The 17,659-nt window shown below is 44.0% G+C and overlaps 1 protein-coding gene across 1 annotated transcript in view; it reads left to right on the forward strand.

The window, feature by feature from the left end:
* The window catches only part of NPAT (nuclear protein, ataxia-telangiectasia locus), a 35,004-nt gene continuing 17,345 nt past the window's right edge, over positions 1-17,659 (forward strand). Inside the window, exons 1-12 of the mRNA XM_015414813.1 lie at positions 1-167; positions 4,744-4,862; positions 5,119-5,179; positions 6,147-6,219; positions 7,936-7,976; positions 8,673-8,903; positions 11,247-11,328; positions 11,743-11,887; positions 13,738-13,829; positions 13,923-14,010; positions 15,456-15,555; positions 16,527-16,655. Of these exons, the coding sequence (XP_015270299.1) occupies positions 131-167; positions 4,744-4,862; positions 5,119-5,179; positions 6,147-6,219; positions 7,936-7,976; positions 8,673-8,903; positions 11,247-11,328; positions 11,743-11,887; positions 13,738-13,829; positions 13,923-14,010; positions 15,456-15,555; positions 16,527-16,655 (1,198 nt within the window). The 5' untranslated portion in view covers positions 1-130. The remainder of the gene's footprint in view (positions 168-4,743; positions 4,863-5,118; positions 5,180-6,146; positions 6,220-7,935; positions 7,977-8,672; positions 8,904-11,246; positions 11,329-11,742; positions 11,888-13,737; positions 13,830-13,922; positions 14,011-15,455; positions 15,556-16,526; positions 16,656-17,659) is intronic.

Consider the following 17,659-nt stretch of genomic DNA (forward strand, 5'->3'; position numbering starts at 1 on the left):
TGTGGAGAGCTTTAGGCGCCTTTCTGCGATCGGGAGGCTCGAGAAGGCGGGGCGGGCGCGAGGACTGCCTCGGCGGGGGCTGCCACTGTCGCTCCACTGGGGGGGGGGCAACCCCCCTCCCGTCCTCACCATGTTGCTGCCCTCCGACGTGGCTCGCCTGGTGCTGGGTAAGCAGGCGGGGAAAACCTCCCCTTCTCGAGGGAGCTGCTGAGAAAATGGCCCCTGGGCTCTTCCCCGTTTGTCCCACTTCGCGTTTGTATTTGTTTTTTCGGGACCTCCAGGTGGGACGTGTCTGGGTGTGTGTGTGGCCAGACTCGGTTGTGGGTTTTGTTCCTTCTCGGAGGAAAGAAAAGAAAATAGAATGACGATTTCCTTCTGGGGTGTGGGTACTTTAATTTCTTCTGCAGCCTCTTTCTCTCACACGCACCCATCTTATCTCTCGGTATGGACAGTCGGAAACCCCGAGTTATTAGATGTCTGATGTCATGCAGTGGGCTATTTCAGATAAGATATCTTGTCTGACAGCAGTAAGCGCAGAACTTGTTATCGTGTACACCACAAAGGAAGTGCGGCTAGAAGATTCCACCATCCATGATGGGAGATAGTGTGTAGTCAGTGGCCTGGGCGGGTCCCTCTTCAGATCTCATGTCTCTGCTGTGAATTTAACAGCTGGCTTAAAGCAAGACGCTCTCACTCTTTCAGTTGGGGGTTAAAAATTCTGTATTGTGGAGCCATGTAGATGTTAGGACTGTACGGCTTGGTGTTCTTAGATTGTTTTAACTCATTTTTTTTGTACGAATCTGTGGTACACTGCCCCCGAGCCAACTTTGCAGGGAGGGTGGTAAAAAAGTTCCATGAAATAAATAAATCTATAATAATGTTGGCTTTCAGTTTTGTAGGGTGTTAATATGCAACATGAGTTGATACATGGGGAAGTCCTTTCAACACTGTACATAAATGCTAAGTGGAATTAGTGTTACACAGAATTATCCAGGCAGGTGAAAAGTTCTGTGATTCAAATTCATGCATGCTTTTTTGCCAGCAGAGATGGCCCAGGCTAACCTGATCTCCTTAGATCTTGGAAGCTAAGCGGGGTCAGCCCTGCTTGGTACTTGGATTGGAGAGTATGAAGTTTTCCTAGGATAGCTATGCAGAACCACCTTTGATTGTCACATGCCATGAAAACCTCAAGGTGGCTATGACTTGACAACACTTTGCACACATGCATGTAAGTGCTTTTTACCTGGGGTAGCTCAAGATGTCAGGGCTTCCTTGGAAGATGTATTGCTGTCTCAATACATACAGTCACCCACCCATATGGCAGGTCACACACGGGATTCGGGGTTCAGTTCTGATTTAGAATTGGATAGGTGTGGTGGAGGATCTTTCAGTTATTCCTGTGTCATTTACCAGCCATTAACACGTGAAATATAGGCTCATTATGGCTTGTAAAATCCTCATGGGTGGAGGTCATAAGAACATAAGTGGAGCCTGTTGGATCAGACCATTGGTCCATCTAGTCCAGCATACTCTTTAACACAGTAACAAACCAGTTGCTCTGGAGGACCACACCAACAGGATACTGAGGCCAAGACCTTCTCTTGATGCTTCCTCTCAGCACTAGCACTTATAGGTTTACTGCCTCTGTATATGGAGTCTGTATATTCAGTCACCATGGCTGGTTATCATTGGTTGGACCTCTTCTCCATGAATTTGCCTAATCCCCCTTTAAAGTCAGCTACACTCATAGCCATTTCTACCTCCACTGGCAGTGAATTTCACAGTTTAATTACTCGTTGTTTAAAGGAATATTTCCTTTTGTTAGTCCTGTACCTATTCTCCAACAATTTTGTTGAGTGCCCCTAGAGTTCTATTATTATGGATCCTATCCTGAACTAGGCACTACTTTTTCTGTAACTCTGTGAATGGAGACACTGCATTGTCAAGTCACTTGTGTGGATGAGTTCTAATTGCTGCATATAGAAAATGTGGACAGATTGTTTGGAGGTGTGCAGCCTACAACTTCTCTGCCCTCGCCTGTTTTGGCATTTAATAGTAAGCCAGCAGGAGCTGCTGATCTGTGTTTTATCTGTGGTTAATGCTTCCTTGTGGGAGGTGGAATTACCACTTTGAAGAAGATGGTGATGAAACCTTCTCTGGATTTGAGTGGCTGAAACACTTATCAGCTTGTAGCAGATATCTCCTTTTGGGGCAGTGTGCTCAGGCTAGTGGTGGCTGTTCAGCTCCAGTCGTATTTGGAGGGGATTGATTGCCTAGACCTCTTTCAGTCTGGTTTCAGATCTGGTTTTGTATGGAAACTGCCATCACCCCAACTTATAGCCAACTCTATTGATTCTTCTGGACCTCCCAGCAGCTCTTGATAACATCAACCATGGTTCCCTTCTTGTATGACTGGCTGAGATAGAGAGGCACTGAGCCCCAGAAGTTCTGCTCCTACCTCTCCTACCTCTCAGAATGTAATGCTGAGAAACTCTTGCTTGACACTGTGGCATTTGTGCTATGGGGTTTCATCTTGTCCCACTATACCATTTAATATCTAACGTGAAGTTGTCAAGCAAGGTCATCTGGGATTTGGAGTACAGTGTAGTCTGCATGCGGTCTGTTTGCAGTGTAGTCTGCTCTGTTTCTCAGGTGAGGTAGGACATGTCCTGAATCACTGCTTTGAGATCGTAAGAGGCTGGATGAGAGCTAATAAATGGACAGTTTGTGAGGAAGGCGATTATCCAGTCAAGACAAAAGGCATGACTGAGTTCCTCAGCTTAATGTGACTTTTCTTTTTGTCGATGGAGTCAGTTTTTTTCTAAATGTTTACAGCTTTCTTGCAAATAAATACTTCTGTGTATTTGTATTTTAAATGCTTTTTAATTTGTGGGCTTTACTGCCTTGTTTACCCTGAACTGGGTGGAAAGGTGGTATAGAAATTTTAAAATAAAACCTGGTTAAACAGCTGAACGTCCCTCCACTTCATGTTGGTTTTCTGCACAATGCACTGCATGCTAATGAAAACTGGTTGTCACAGCTATTGTCCATCCCAGTTCCCTCACTTCAGGTTTGCTCGTTTTTTGTGGAGTCGAACAAAGCCGTCCCCAGTCTCCGTAAAAATGAAATGTCAAAAACAATCTTGTACAGGTCTAGTGTCTAGTGAGAAGAGAATGATCCCTGCAAAGAAGGAAATGAAACTAGCTAACTAATAACAAAGTCTGAAAATAATGTCCATATTTATACTTCAATTAAAAATAAACAGCCAGCTTGTGTGCTGAACTCTGGCTTTCTTGCTTGCCAGCGCTATTGTCAGGTTCCTCCCCAGGGGACAGTAGAATAAGAGAAACAGTGAAGAAGTCATACTTCTTGTTATAGGTTTTCCCCCCCTCTGAAAAGGAAGAGATTTGAAGTATCTGGTCCGAGACGATTAATGTATATACCATTATATACAGTCAGGTTTTCCCAGTATGGATCTAGCTTGGGCCTGGATGAAACAACGTTCTCCATTACCTGGAATCGAGGGAGTGCACCTCTCCCGCCAGTGGTCACTTGCATTGCCACACCAGCAAGACTGCAGGATATTGTATGGACAAAACACTGAAATAGGATGTTCCTACGAAAATCCAACGTGCATAGAATCTAGTCACGTAATTGATTGCCAGGTTGTTCCTTCGCTATAAATCACCCTGTGGTTCTACATGCCTGTGATCCATTGAAATCTCATCTGCTTTCTAGGGCAGAGAGGTCTGATCTCACTTCTCCATCAAACGTTAGGAAGAGACTGAAAAAGGGTCTGACATTGCTTTTTGCTGGAGACATAGTGCATTTTCAATATGTAAATAAAGTGATGTGCTGGGGGTGGTCCTGTCATTGGTTAACTTACAGTTTTCAGTTCTTGGAATATGATTCTTAGCGTTGCTCCAAAAGTGTGGTGTAGGCTTGAAGTGTCAGTCTTGGATCTGGCAGGCCCAGGTTTGAATCCCCACTCTGAGTGGCCTTGAGCCAGTCTCACAGTTTCAGTGTAACATTCCTCATAGAATTGTTATGAGCATAAAATGGAGTAGAAGGTCCCTATTGAGGAGAAAAGCAATGTATAAATTAAAAGTATCTAAAAGAACATGGCTCCATTTCACATGTTATGGAACAATCAGCTTTTCATTCTGTTTTCTTCAATATTAAACTGCTCATAACATTTCATGGGATTGCACTTCTGAAAACATACGGCTTAGTTCAAATATCACACTCGATTGTGGTTTATTTTAACGGGTTGGTCTATAAACTCAGGACTTAACTCACACATGACAATTCAAATCCTGGTTTGCCTCAACAAGTACTGTTTCCATCTCCTTTTCTCTGCTGCCGAGGAGGGCATCACTGGGGGAACAAGCAAGGATTAGACTAGAATTCCTGCACTTGTCAATCATGCAAAATCATAGTTAAGACTAACTGGTTAAGAAACATCAAATTCTAGCTTCAGGTGCTGATCTGACGGACCCTAGAAATAGGTAATGGGTTCAGGTGGATAGCTGTGTTGGTCTGAAGCAGCAGAGCAAAGTTTGAGTCCAGTGGGGTGGCTCCCCTTCCTAGTTATGCCAGCTGTAGTAAGGTTATTTAAACAATGGTTTTACACCATGTCTGAACTCAGCCCATAAATTAGCAGTTTGGTATATGACCCTTTGGCTTTTTCCTTAGGCATAATGACACACGATGTAGCAGAAGCTCTTGATTTGTCTGTTGCAGGATATTTACAGCAAGAAAAACTTTTAACCACATGCCGAACATTTATAGTGGAAAGCTCAGATTTAAAAGAATATGCAGAGCACTGTACGGGGGAAGGCTTTGTTCCAGCTTGTTTATTGGTGAGTGCGTATTTGTACCATTTTTATTACCCTTGCATGCAACAATGAAATTTTCCAAGTGAATCTGGTTTAATTAAACCCGAGGTTGTTTTAAGAGTTTTATTTCCTACCATGAAAATGGAGTCAGCATGATAACAGTTTGATGGATTTTTGATCCCTGATGTCTCTGTGGTCACCGTGTTTTTGCTGAGCTGGTCTTTTGCAGTATGTTATTACTCGAAGTTCTTTAGCTTCAATACTGTTCTCTCTTCTGCAGTCCCTGTTTGGAAAAAATTTGACTACCATCCTGAATGAGTACATAGTAATGAAAACAAAAGGTAAGTAGGGAGAGCTGTTAGGGCAATGCAAGGAATATATTTGCTGCCTGGTGTTGGCTTATTTGGATTCTGAACTTACCCCTCTTGCGTGATTATTTTTTCCCCTTTTTCCTGTACTTGGCCCAAAGTCACAAGCAAGTGAGACAAAGTAGTTGCATCCAACTTATTCGAGTAAAGTTGACAAAGGAAGCTATAAATAGGTTTAAATGAAAGTTTGCTGTATAACTGGGTGTGGATTGTCATTTTGTGGCTACAATAATGCAGATTAATAATATGCTTTCTGCTTCCACAAGTGATGCCATTTTTTAAGCCCTGGTATGCTGCCTCTTTTGTGAAAATCAAAATGTTGTGAAAAAAAGATCACATATTTAGTATGCATAAATTTCTTAGGAAGATGCAGAAAACATATTTGTTTAAATGGTAGCAGTGGGCCACGTAGCACCACAATGGTGTTTGCTGACAGAATAGAACTTAAATAGAAGGAACCCAACATTTGAGAAGGTCCCGTACATGCATTAGTCACTGAGGATGCAGAATTTATCTTGCTTATTAGGAAGTAAGCTCCAGTGAAGCTAATGAGACTCATTTCTTTTTTTAGTGAATACATTCCTCAGATTTTCACCTCTCTCCTCAACTTAGATAAAGCTAAAGGAGCAGTGCTTTATGGTAGTAAGCATTATCCCATTTATTGGTTTGCCCAAGTGTAAATGCCCCTTCCACTAATTCACAAAGGAGACTGATTTCTGCCTGTTCCTCCTTCCTGTTGCAAACCACCCCCCCACGTTGTTCCTCAGAGTTGCCTAATAATGAGAAGCAGCTTTTCAGGGAGCCCAGGTGACTGCAGTGGAAAAAGGGGAAGGTGGTAAAGGTCCCTTCATTTTGTGAGGTCTGCTCTTGTTGGATTTCTTTGGATTCATTTCTTCCTTTATCTGATGTAAGTTTGTGTTTGATCTTTTTTTAAAAAAAGAAACTACACATGATGTTCCTGTAATGATGTCATCCCTGTGGAAGAAGTTAGACTATACACTGTCTCAGATCAGGTAACTTGTTTTGAATGGAAATACTAGCCCATTTTTCTCAGGGTGTCCACCCCCACCTGGAGATTGGCAACAATGGTTCCCCAGGAGGGACTGGTTGGTTTGGAGGGTGGAGTCTATGGCATTGTATCTGTCTGAGGTCCCACCCCTTCTGAAACTTCACCCTCTCCAGGATCCATCCTCAAGTATCCAGGAATTTCCCACCTGGAGTTGGCAACCCTATCTCCGTCCCAGCCAATCCTCAACCTACCTTTATTTTCCCCTCACTCTTCAGCTTTCCACACACACCCCACCAGTACTGTGCTCTGAAGCCCTGAGTGCCACGTCACATTGGCTGTCATACAGGGGCCATCTCAGCAGGATATAAGGACACAGAGTCCACCATTTTCTCCAGGGGAACTGATCTCTGCCATCTGGAAAGCAGTTGTAATTCTGAGTGATCTGCAGCCCTCACCTGGAAATTGACAACAATGGTTTCTCCCAACAGGCACTAAGGGGAAATGTATTTTACCTCAAAACACATTTTACCTCAGAACAGCAACAACAAACTGTTTAGAATGTTAGAGGCAAAGGCCAATAAGGCCACATATGCAAATGACCTCTGTGTTCTGACTGGCTATGGGGGGGAGAGGAACAGCAAACTGTTTAGAATGTTGGGGGCAGGACTCAGGCAACGCAGCCAGTGGAAAGGGAGACCCTCTGAATGACAGATCATGGAGCCAACTGATTTGGAAGCTTGTTGGAATGTTCAGGGGAGTCCATGACCAAAACAGAATGATATATAAGGAGAGATACAAGAGGGACCTGTGAGAAACTTGCATGGAAATTTCGTCTCTGGGCTCTTCCAGATTCTGATCCCCGCCCCAGCCATCCTTCTCCACTCCCCCTCACCCCAGTGTCTCCTTTTCCTCCTCCAGTCTCTTTCCTTCTACCACCTCCTCCCAACACAGATTCCCTGCCTCCCTCTTGCCCATCCACAGCACCCTCTTTCCTTTGTCTACCAGGAGGGAAAGAAGTGGTGGCCTGGGAAGTGGGTGCTGTGTGTGTGTCAGCTGTGTTTGGACTGGGAGGGAGCCTCCGGATTCAACCTTCTGCCCCCCCACCAATAGTGCCCATTGATTGGGGGGGGGGGCTGATGACACTAGACTGGTCACTGGCTCCCTGCTGACCCAGACATTACCAGAGCTTAACACCTGTTGCCTCTCTCCCAGCAGCGTCCACTGATTTTGGCAGCTGCCGACTACCAGACTGGCCATCGGCCTCCTCCCAGTCCAAACATCACCAGCACTCAGTGCCTAATCCCTGCTTTCCCTTCAGGTAGTCTTCGCCTCTACCAGTGCACCTTGAGAGTGGCTAGGCAACCCCCAAGATGGCAGGTGATCTCTCTCACCTAGGCTTGTAGGGAAATCTCCATTCTCTATACATGGCTGCACTCTGCCTGTTTTTTATCTGCTTGTTTTTGTCCACATTCAGAATTAAATCTAATGATGGCATACATAGCAGTTGTTTTATTTTGTGTATTGAAATTCATGGCTTTTATCCAAGAGACTTGAAGTTCATGAAAAAATTACATTGCTCTAATTTTGAATTTGTTTCTGCATTTGCTTCATGACTTACACAAACAAAATTATGTCCCTGTCGTCTAATACATGTGAAGCTAAAAGCATTTCCTGCATTCATGGTATAGTGTATTCTAATGTTGTTTGACTTTTTTTCCAGGAGCATGCAGAATTCTAATGCGTTTTCTGTTCACCAAAGAGGTATGTATTGGCAAATTATGATAGACTGTACGTGCTATGCATTTACTCTTTGTAAGCCTTTGCCTAATCCGAACCACACTTCTTTGGAAGGAAGTTCCAGAGATTTCAGGAAGGCTTACTTCTAAGTATGCAAGTTTAGTATTTCATTCTTAACATGTCATAAGATTCCTACCCCATTAGAGATGGGGCCTAATGCTGGAGCAGGGCATGTGTTGGTGCACACACACCCCGCCCACACACATCTTTTCGAACATTTCTCTGTCATTAACATCTATCATGATTTTGTCCCCTTCTCCTTACCGAGCAGACAGGCAAGGTAAACTTTTCAGAGTTCAAGTTCCGAAAGGTGGGAGTGTTGGGAACTGCAACTGTTAGCTCGATCTGGAAGGGGTCCAGGCAATAAGGTCACTCAGTGCCCCTGAAGTTTGTGTGTAATTCCACAATGATATAATCTACGTCTTGAGTGCCCCACTCTCTCTCTATGGTTAGCACCTAATCCAGTTGGCAGCAGAACTGTAATTGTATACCTGATTTGGCTGAAAAATCGCTTCAGAGGTAAAAGAGCAACTGGTCTTGCTTCAGCTCCACTGTGAGGTCTTCAGAGTGACAATCGTGTAGTTTAGCTGTCTGTTGAGATGCCTGCTTTGCTAATTTAAATACAGTAAATAAATAGTTTTATTTCAAACCTTCTCTTAGGCCGCACAAGAAGTGCAATTGCAGATCTGAAGAAGCAGAAGTGTCTCCAGCCGTCAGCCTCTTCCAATTTGGGAGCATCTTGTGTGTCACTTCAGCCGGTACAGCTGAGCACTGTTCCAATGACAGCCACTCAGGTTATTCTTAAGCCAGTTGCAACGCCAAGCCAGGCTCCGACAAGATCAAGCTCTGCACCTGCAGACCAGCCCCCAGCACAGGGAAGCAACAATAACAGTGAGTGAGACTTGATACAAATCTGTTTTTTTTTAATATTGGCAGGGGAGAGCGCTTAAAAACTTCCATCTGAATTGCAAGTAGTGGGGAGGGGCCAATTAGGGTGGTGAAAACCAGTGAGGATTGTGAGGCACTCCAAGGGGATCTGTCAAGGATGGGCGAGTGGGCGTCAACATGGCAAATGGGGTTCAATGTGGCCAAGTGCAAGGTGATGCACATTGGAGCCAAAAATCCTAAATATAAATACACATTGATGGGGTCTGAACTGGCAGAGACTGAGCAAGAGAGAGATCTTGGAGTTGTAGTGGATAACTCACTGAAAATGTCGAGACAGTGTGTGACTGCAATAAAGAAGGCCAATGCTATGCTGGGGATTATTAGGAAGGGTATTGAAAACAGATCAGCCAATATAATAATGCCCCTATATAAATCAATGGTGAGACCTCATTTGGAATACTGTGTGCAGTTCTGGTCACCACACCTTAAAAAGGATATTATAGCTTTGGAAAAAGTGCAGAAAAGGGCAACTCGAATGATAAAAGGGTTGGAACACTTTCCCTATGAGGAAAGGTTAAAGCGCTTAGGGCTCTTTAGCTTGGAGAAAAGACGACTGAGGGGTGACATGATCGAGGTTTATAAGATTATGCATGGGAAAGAGCAGGTAAAGAAAGAGGTACTTTTCTCCCTTTCTCACAATACAAGAACTCGTGGGCACTCCATGAAACTGCAGAGCGGTCGGGTTAGAACGGATAAAAGGAAGTACTTCTTCACCCAAAGAGTGATTAACACATGGAATTCACTGCCACAGGAAGTGGTGGGTGCTACAAGCATGGACGGCTTCAAAAGGGAATTAGATAAGCATATGGAGCAGAGGTCCATCAGTGGCTATTAGCCACAAGGTATAGCTAGGGGCTCTGGGGCAAGTGATGCTCTGTCTTCTTCGTGCTTGGGGGGGGGTCAACAGTGGGAGGGCTTCTAATGTCCTGGCCCCACTGCTGGACCTCCTGATGGCACTGGTATTTCTGGCCACTGTGTGACACAGAGTGTTGGACTGGATGGGCCTTTGGCCTGATCCAACATTGGCGTCTCTTATGTTCTTATTGGCCAGTGGTAGAGCATCTGGGTGGCATGCAGAAGTCCCAGGTTCAAACCCCTTCTATACACTACCGCGTTGCTTTGGCTCCATACTACACTTAGAATTTATTTTCTTTGGAACAGAATAAGAAGGTACACAATTGAATGACCACTCAAGATACGTGTACATGATTAGGGCAGAAGGTGATTTCAAATGAGGCCTCTTTAAGTACATCTCTGCCTTGAGTCACAGACATTGATCAGAACACAGTCCCAGCTTGGTCCTATATTGACTAATTATTGTAATATTATTGCATTGTTTGGAGATAATGTGTTAAAACTATGCTTGACCACTGAAGAAGGCCATAAGGCTGAAACGCATTTGGTCAGGGTCGCATAAGGTCTATGTTTGAGATTACTGTATGATTTTAATCTGAATTGAGGCTATATTTCGGGCTGTAATTATTTTTAAACCATTTTGTAATAAATACATGAATTTTGGAAAATTGAGATATTTATTTATTTGTGGCCCATATTTAGCTATTTTTATACTGGGCCCTTTAACTTGGATTCATTTAACCTTGTAGATTCTTAATTCATTCTTTTGGGTTTTCGCCAGTTTGGTGTAGTGGTTAAGTGTGCGGACTCTAATCTGGGAGAACTGAGTTTGATTCCCCACTCCTCCACTTGCACCTGCTGATGTGACCTTGGGTCAGTCACAAGCTCTGGCACAGCTGTTCTTGAAAAAGAGCCGTTTCTGTCTGAGTTCTCTCAGCCCCACCCACCTCACAGGGTGTCTGTTGTGGGGAGGGGAAGGGAAAGGAGTTTGTAAGCCGCTCTGAGACTCCAAGTGAAGGGCGGGGTATAAATCCAATCTCTTCTCTTCTTCTTCTTCTCTTCCTCCTTTTTTATCCCTTTCAAATCCCTACATCTCCAGTTAAAAGAAACAGATAGCAGGCATTGTGGCCACTACCAGTCTGAGTAGACAGTACTGTCCTTAATGAACCAATGGTCTGATTCAGTATAAGCCCACTTCATGTGTTCATAAATGAGTGTGGCTTTCCGGTATAGACTCCAGGGGCAACTTCAGATTGCACTTTCTTTAAAAACAAGAGAAGGTTTGAATCCTCATGAGGCACTTAAAACCATGTAGTCAGTTGCTGCTTTAAAAGACAATGTGAATTTGGGGGGAGGGGGTATCCTCTAGGATGCAGGCATTTCTTGTCATTGTCTGCTACTGAAAACTATCACTGGTATCTTTTAAAGCAGGAGATTCTCTCAGTTTAGTTTCTGCCGCAGTTCAAGAACGAAAGCTTCACTCAAGTGCGATGTCTCCAGGAAAACGAAAAAGGTAGATGCGGGTTGCATTTCCTTGTGTGTTTGAAGTTAAGCAACGTCAGCTGAACAAAGAAGTACACAGATGGATCACATGGAGTGGGCGTGTGATCCTCTGCTCACACCTCTCACTTGATCCTTCTCTGCTTTCCCGCTGTCTTGTATGCGAAGCTGAGCAGTGCCACTTCCCCTGTTTTACCCTCCCCATTTAATCTTGCGTCTCTAGAATGCAAACTGTTGAGCAGAATCATAATAATAAGTATCATAATGGATGTGGATCTTGGTAAGATCAAAACATTCCAACTGAAAACAGGAAAATAAGGTGTCAGGGTCTTTTTGCGTGAATTGCTAAGGTCTTGTCTTCATGCTGTCCGTGTTGCTTTTGTGTCAGTTCATTCCACATTTCTCACAGACTTCTCAAATATTTCAGTGACTCCCAAAAGAAAAAAGCCATATCCTCTGGAACACAGTCGTCTAATAGTAGCTCAGAGGATTCTCCCACAGCGGAAGAAGATAGTTCGCCCATGGAAGAAGAAAGTGAGCCACTTGAAGAACTTATAGATGGCAACTTTCCTGTAAGCAGATTGAAAATGACTACTTTTAAAAAGAAAGGGGTGCGGGAGCTTCCCTTAACAAATCCTTTTCTATGTCGTGTAAAGACAAATAGTTCCTTGCTTTGCTCTGAGAAATAAAATCCTTGGTTCAGGCTGCCAAGAGGCCTACAGGAATCTTCCCAGAGATAGTGGAGATGGTTCAGAGACAGTTAGTGCACAGTGACCTTGCTAGCCGAATTGTTTACAGCTGAAGTACTGGAGAGTATCAAGTCCCAGTTAGCACATTCCAAACATCTGAAGCTGTGGACACCTGTGTGGGAATGGGCGTAACCTATCTGCAGTATGGTTTCGTTTTTCTCCCTCCCTCTTGTCCATCCTTGGATGTCATGTGCCTAGCAACCAAAGAGAGTTACATCACCTGTCGGGTGTCTGATTGGTCCAATAGGCCTGGGGTCAATCAGAGACCTTTTTATTTTTTTTTAATTGTTTTAGTATTTATGATGCTGTTAGCCGCCCTGAGCTACTGGATAGGGCAGGATAAAAATCGCAAAATAAATAAATAAATAAATAAATAAATCTAGTTAGTCTTTGCACTATGGCTACGAGCAGAGCTGGGTGACATAAGAACATAAGAGATGCCAATGTTGGATCAGGCCAAAGGCCCATCTAGTCCAACACTCTGTCACACAGTGGCCAGAAATACCAGTGCCATCAGGAGGTCCACCAGTGGGGCCAGGACATTAGAAGCCCTCCCACTGTTGACCCCCCCAAGAACCAAGAAGACAGAGCATCACTTGCCCCAGAGCCCCTATCTATACCTTGTGGCTAATAGCCACTTGGCACTGAAGCAGGTCAGTGGTTGTACAGCTCCCGATGTGGCATCCCACTTGATTGCCGCTTGGAAGGGCTAAATCCTTGACCATCTTGTCTTGCTGGAACTGACTGCCTTTGATGAATCTGAATGGTAACTGGAACCTTGCTTCTATGTGTTAGCTATGCTGGAAAAGCTTAGGTTTAATTGTTTTATTTCCTCCACTGTCTAGTATTGTATTAAATATTTTTGCACGTTAAATAAATAATTATATTTTTATTCTGTCATGGTTTTTGCCTTCATTGACCTCAAAGCCTTTATCCAGAGCCTTGGCTCTTGACCATGTACCAGCGAACTGTTTTGTCTTTCGAAACTCAGTCTGCAGTCTCACTCTGCAGGGCTGACTTTTCTTGTTAATTCCCTGAGAAGCCGGAAGACTTGTCCTTTCCCTCCTGGGCTGTTGGGATAGATCAGAAAGGACTGGTGGCACCTACCAAGACTAGGGTGAGATTTAGTCTCTCTCTCTCTCTGGTATTTTGTAACTTTGTCGCAAACACACACACCCTCCAAAATAACAAAGTCCTTACCCTTACCTTAATTTCTGATTTCCTCTTTGGACAGATCATCCAATTTGGTGCTTTAGAATTTAGGAGTAAGGAATTATGTATGGAGTAGCTGCAAGCTTCAGGCTTCAGGTGTATGACAAATATTTGACTAGATGGCAGAATTCACCACAGGATTTTGCAGCACTGACTTTACCATCTGGGTTCGATGCTGCGTAGTTCTGAAATGCACATGGTTTGCAACTTGGTCTTGATCCTTGCTCCCTTTAGGTTAGTTTACTTGTGTGAGAGTGTCCTTCGAGCTGGATGTACAGAATATCCTGTAGATTGCTGGCAGGTGGGGAACACTTGTATATTAATCAGCCACGCAATAAATATTTCCAAGTCCCCTTTTTTGTAGTTCCAGTTTAGATGTAGGAAGAAGAATGGATAAAAGAGTTGTTTTCTTACTAACGATTAAAAAAAATGACTTTGACTACTTCCGATTCGTCTTGTAGCAAATGGTTATTGAAAATGCTCGGGAGAAAATTCTGAGCAACAAATGTCTTCAGGAGAAGCTGGCTGAAAACATTAACAAGTTCTTGGGCAGGTAACAGTTCTCATTTGAAACCTCTATTCCAAATGGCCATTATTTCTGAAGTCTGCTAAATATTTTATACATTTATATGTGTTTCTTTTTCAGCGATGGCACGGTTTCTCAGACTCCAAAGCAACCAGACAGTGGCCCTATAATACAAGAGCCTTCAATTGATGAGTTCCTTGGTCTCCAAGTAAGGTCTTGAGGCTTACTATGTATTGCATGAAATGTATATAAGGATGCTAATTTGCTCCATGAGGGCAAGAGTATCCAGTGTTACTAAGGCATTATAAATATTTTGAAGCCGGGTTTGCATGACGTGTGATCCACCAAGCAAAACAGTGCCCATAAAGATCTTGTTGGATTTCCTGTGTTTTCTGCAGAGGAAGGCTGTCAAACGTCTGGCTGGCTGCAGAATGTGAGCCATGTTCTGCTTGGTAGGTCATAGGTTGTCCACACCTGCTTCAAAATAATTTTCCCCATGGGCAGGAGGGGGTTGCATGTTGGAGACAGTTAACCAGGAATTTCACTGGCACAAGCCTCATGGGAGGAAATGGGAGTTGCACAAGAGTGTAAATACAGGTCTGTCAAACTCACTTCAGGTCTTTAGGCCTTAACCTTAAGTCAGTGGTTCTTACTGTGAGTTGGGGCCCACAAGTGACTTGTGACTTCCTTGCAGGTGGATTGTGGGATCAGAAGGGAGGAGGTGAAACAGGATGAGCTGGGAGAAGCTTGTAGGAGGCTCAATGGGAAATCTGGGTTTGCTTCTGCATAATGGGGAAAACAGGCATGAAAAAACAGCCTGTTGCTCAATAACACTATATATGTACAATTATGGAAGGAAACAATTAACATGTTAATTAACTGATGTGAGATTCCTACATCTTAAGTTGTTGAGGGAGAAAGTAGTATGAAGTTGTTTTCCAAGTGGGTCCTGAAAATAACTTTTCAAGTGTGTCCCACCTCGTATAGTTTGAAATCTACCTTCGGTGAATTGCACAGCAGGTGGTGCTTTCTGGATCAGACCAGTGGTCCATCTAGCCCAGCACCCTGTCTTACACAGTGGCCAGCCAGTTCCTCTGGAGGTCCAACAACAGAACTCCAATGCCGAGGCCTTCCCCTAACGATGCCTCCTGGCCCTGACTGACTCTAAATGGGCCTCTTTCTTGCATATTGACTTCTGTGCAGTGGTACGGCAGTTGATGTGCCTTGCTTCTAGGTGTGTGGGTGGTATCGAAAGGGCTCCAATACTTGTTAAATCCGTAGCATCGTTTCAGCTTCTAACACTGAGATTAATTCTGTTTAAAGAATTCCGGCTGCTTTCTTTTTAGCAGAAGGCATCTGTCTTAGCTTCCAGGAATGTATTTCTGACACTGTTTTGAGATGTCCCGATAAGCTGACACTGAGGCTGTTCATGAAGCCAGCCTGTTGTTGCTTGTGTGCATCCCTCCTCCTCATGTATCCATCCCCCCTCAGTTATGCCTGAGAAGGTGGGGGGAGGGACAGGAGCAAGGCATGCAACCCGGCCCAGCTTCTTGTTGCTTTGTTGTGACATCTGAATGCAGCCTAGGTAGAAGCACTAGCTTTAGAGGAAATTGATTTTACATCTAAACCGGTGGCTTTATTGTTTTTAAACAGCAGGGTGAGATTCACATGACCGAGGAAGCCATCCAGGAAATTCTGGAGCAAACAGAGTCGGATCCAGCATTTCAAGGACTCTTTGATATGTTTGATTTCGGTATGATTTTGCATGCTCTCTGTTTCTGTATATCGAAAATAACAAGAACCATGAATTTTAAAGGGGTGGGTAGCTTTGAAGATGAAGCAGCTATTGGGAAGGAGCTAGGCATTTTAAAATTCCCTTCATTTCAGGAAGAGACAGTGGCTCAGCTAAGACATTGTGTGAATTAAAGTAACTTCAGTAGCAAGATCAGAAGTTGGTTTATTGACCATAGTTAGTTTTAACTGGGTTTTGTGTGATTTCTGAAAGCAGAGTTTAGTCCCATCTCCTTCTCTGGTGACACACACACAAAAGAAAGATGGAAATTAAAGCAGTATTTCTTACGGTGATCAGGATTGGATTGTCTGTGCTGAAGTAAGCCATGGTTTTGTGTGATAGCTGTACTGAGCCTTAAAAGGTGTGCTTTTCCTCTTGTATTTAAATCGGTGGGACTTAATGATGTTTGGATCACACTCTCATTGAGCTGTTGATGGGGGAAGGATGTTTCAGCACAGTGGTCTTCTTGGTTTCTTCTATTAGGTGACAAGAGATTTTTCCCCACTGATTTGGCTACCAGTCAGCAGTTTCGTAGAAACTTTATGTATCAGGCCTGGCACTATCCTAATGAGTTTGTGGATTTCTGTCTGTTAACTATGAAATATTTTATGCCGGTTCATAGCAGAAATCTTTCCCATCCCTGAAAGGGTGGCCCAATAGCTGAGGGGCATGATTCATATTTAACTTAGAGTTTGTGGAATGCCAGGTAGAGCGAACGGATCGCTGATCATTTCTGGCCTGCTGTCACTGGCCAAAAGGGCTTTAAGAACGATGGTAATGAAAACAGAAAAATGTCCCTGGTTCTCAGTAGGATTTGATGAGTTAACTTTTGTACCTTTCTTTTGGTTTAACTTACAATCTTTGAACCATGTTCAGTATTCCCTCCTCCCCCCAACAAAGCTACGTTTTTCTTTTTTCTTTTTTTTTAATAGGTAAAACCAAGGGTAGCAAAAATACTCCTCATGGCATTCTTGCTCAGAGTGGAGAGGAAGAGAATGCTATGTTGGTGGATGAAGAAAATCTGAAAGCGCTTGAAAGCTATATTGGAGCAAAAGAAATGAGTAAGAACTTGCTTTTGAAATGTTTCCTGGCACCTGGGTGGATCCTGTGCACCTCCCCTCTAATACCAGGGCCTTCCTCTGATGGCAAAGGCCCGTTGTGCTATCAAGAAGACAGATTTGTAAGACCCAGTCTTCTGAATACTTGGCATATTATTCTTTTACAAGTGGGGGCCTGCAAGAAACTTTGCTTCCTTCCTTTCCCCCTCTTCTCTAATAATCTTCCTCACCCCGCTTTCTCCCCCTTCTTTGACAATCCCCCCCTTTTCCCCATCCCCTTATCTGACAACCGTGCCCCATCTCTTTTGCCCTCTCCCCTTCTCTGTCAGTATACCTCCTCTCTATTTCTCCCTCCTCTCCTTCCTTGGCAATCCCCCCTCCCTTAATCTGTCAGCCAACCCCCTGCCTTTTCCCCTACCCCTTTCCCCCTCTCCTTCTCTGTCAACTTACCTCCTCTCTATTTCTCCCCCCCGCTTTCGCCCACTTCTCCTTCTCTGACAATCCCTTTTCCCCTTCCCTGACAATCTTCCCCTATCTCTTTTGCCCCCAACTCCTTCTATGTCAGTCTCCTCCTCCTTTTATCTGTCATCCTACCCCCTCTGTTTTGCCCTTCTATCCCTTCTCTTTCAATCTGCACCTTCCCTTCAGTCAACCTAATTCCCTCTGTTCTCCTCCCCTTCTCTGACAATCCCTGTCAAAACCCCACCACCTCCACAGCAGCATTACCAGGTGGGCCCGCTCCAGGAGAGGGTTGGTTTGGGCAATAGACGCACACAACAAAAGGCTGAAGTGTGAGTCTGCACACCTCAGGGCATCGCTGCCACCAGCCCCTTAACTACCAGATAACCAGGGACCAAGGGCTAAACAAGAAACTATGTAAGGCACACTCAGAAGCTGAGTTCCGAAAACAAGTTACTTCCATAGTTATAGCTAATTTGGGTCAAAGTACTGGATTCACATTGAAGTCTCCCGAATTCAAGAACACACCAAAATATAATTGAAGTGAA

Source organism: Gekko japonicus, unplaced genomic scaffold (assembly GCF_001447785.1).
Source record: "Gekko japonicus isolate JY-2015 unplaced genomic scaffold, Gekko_japonicus_V1.1 scaffold1956, whole genome shotgun sequence".
Taxonomy (NCBI): domain Eukaryota; kingdom Metazoa; phylum Chordata; class Lepidosauria; order Squamata; family Gekkonidae; genus Gekko; species Gekko japonicus.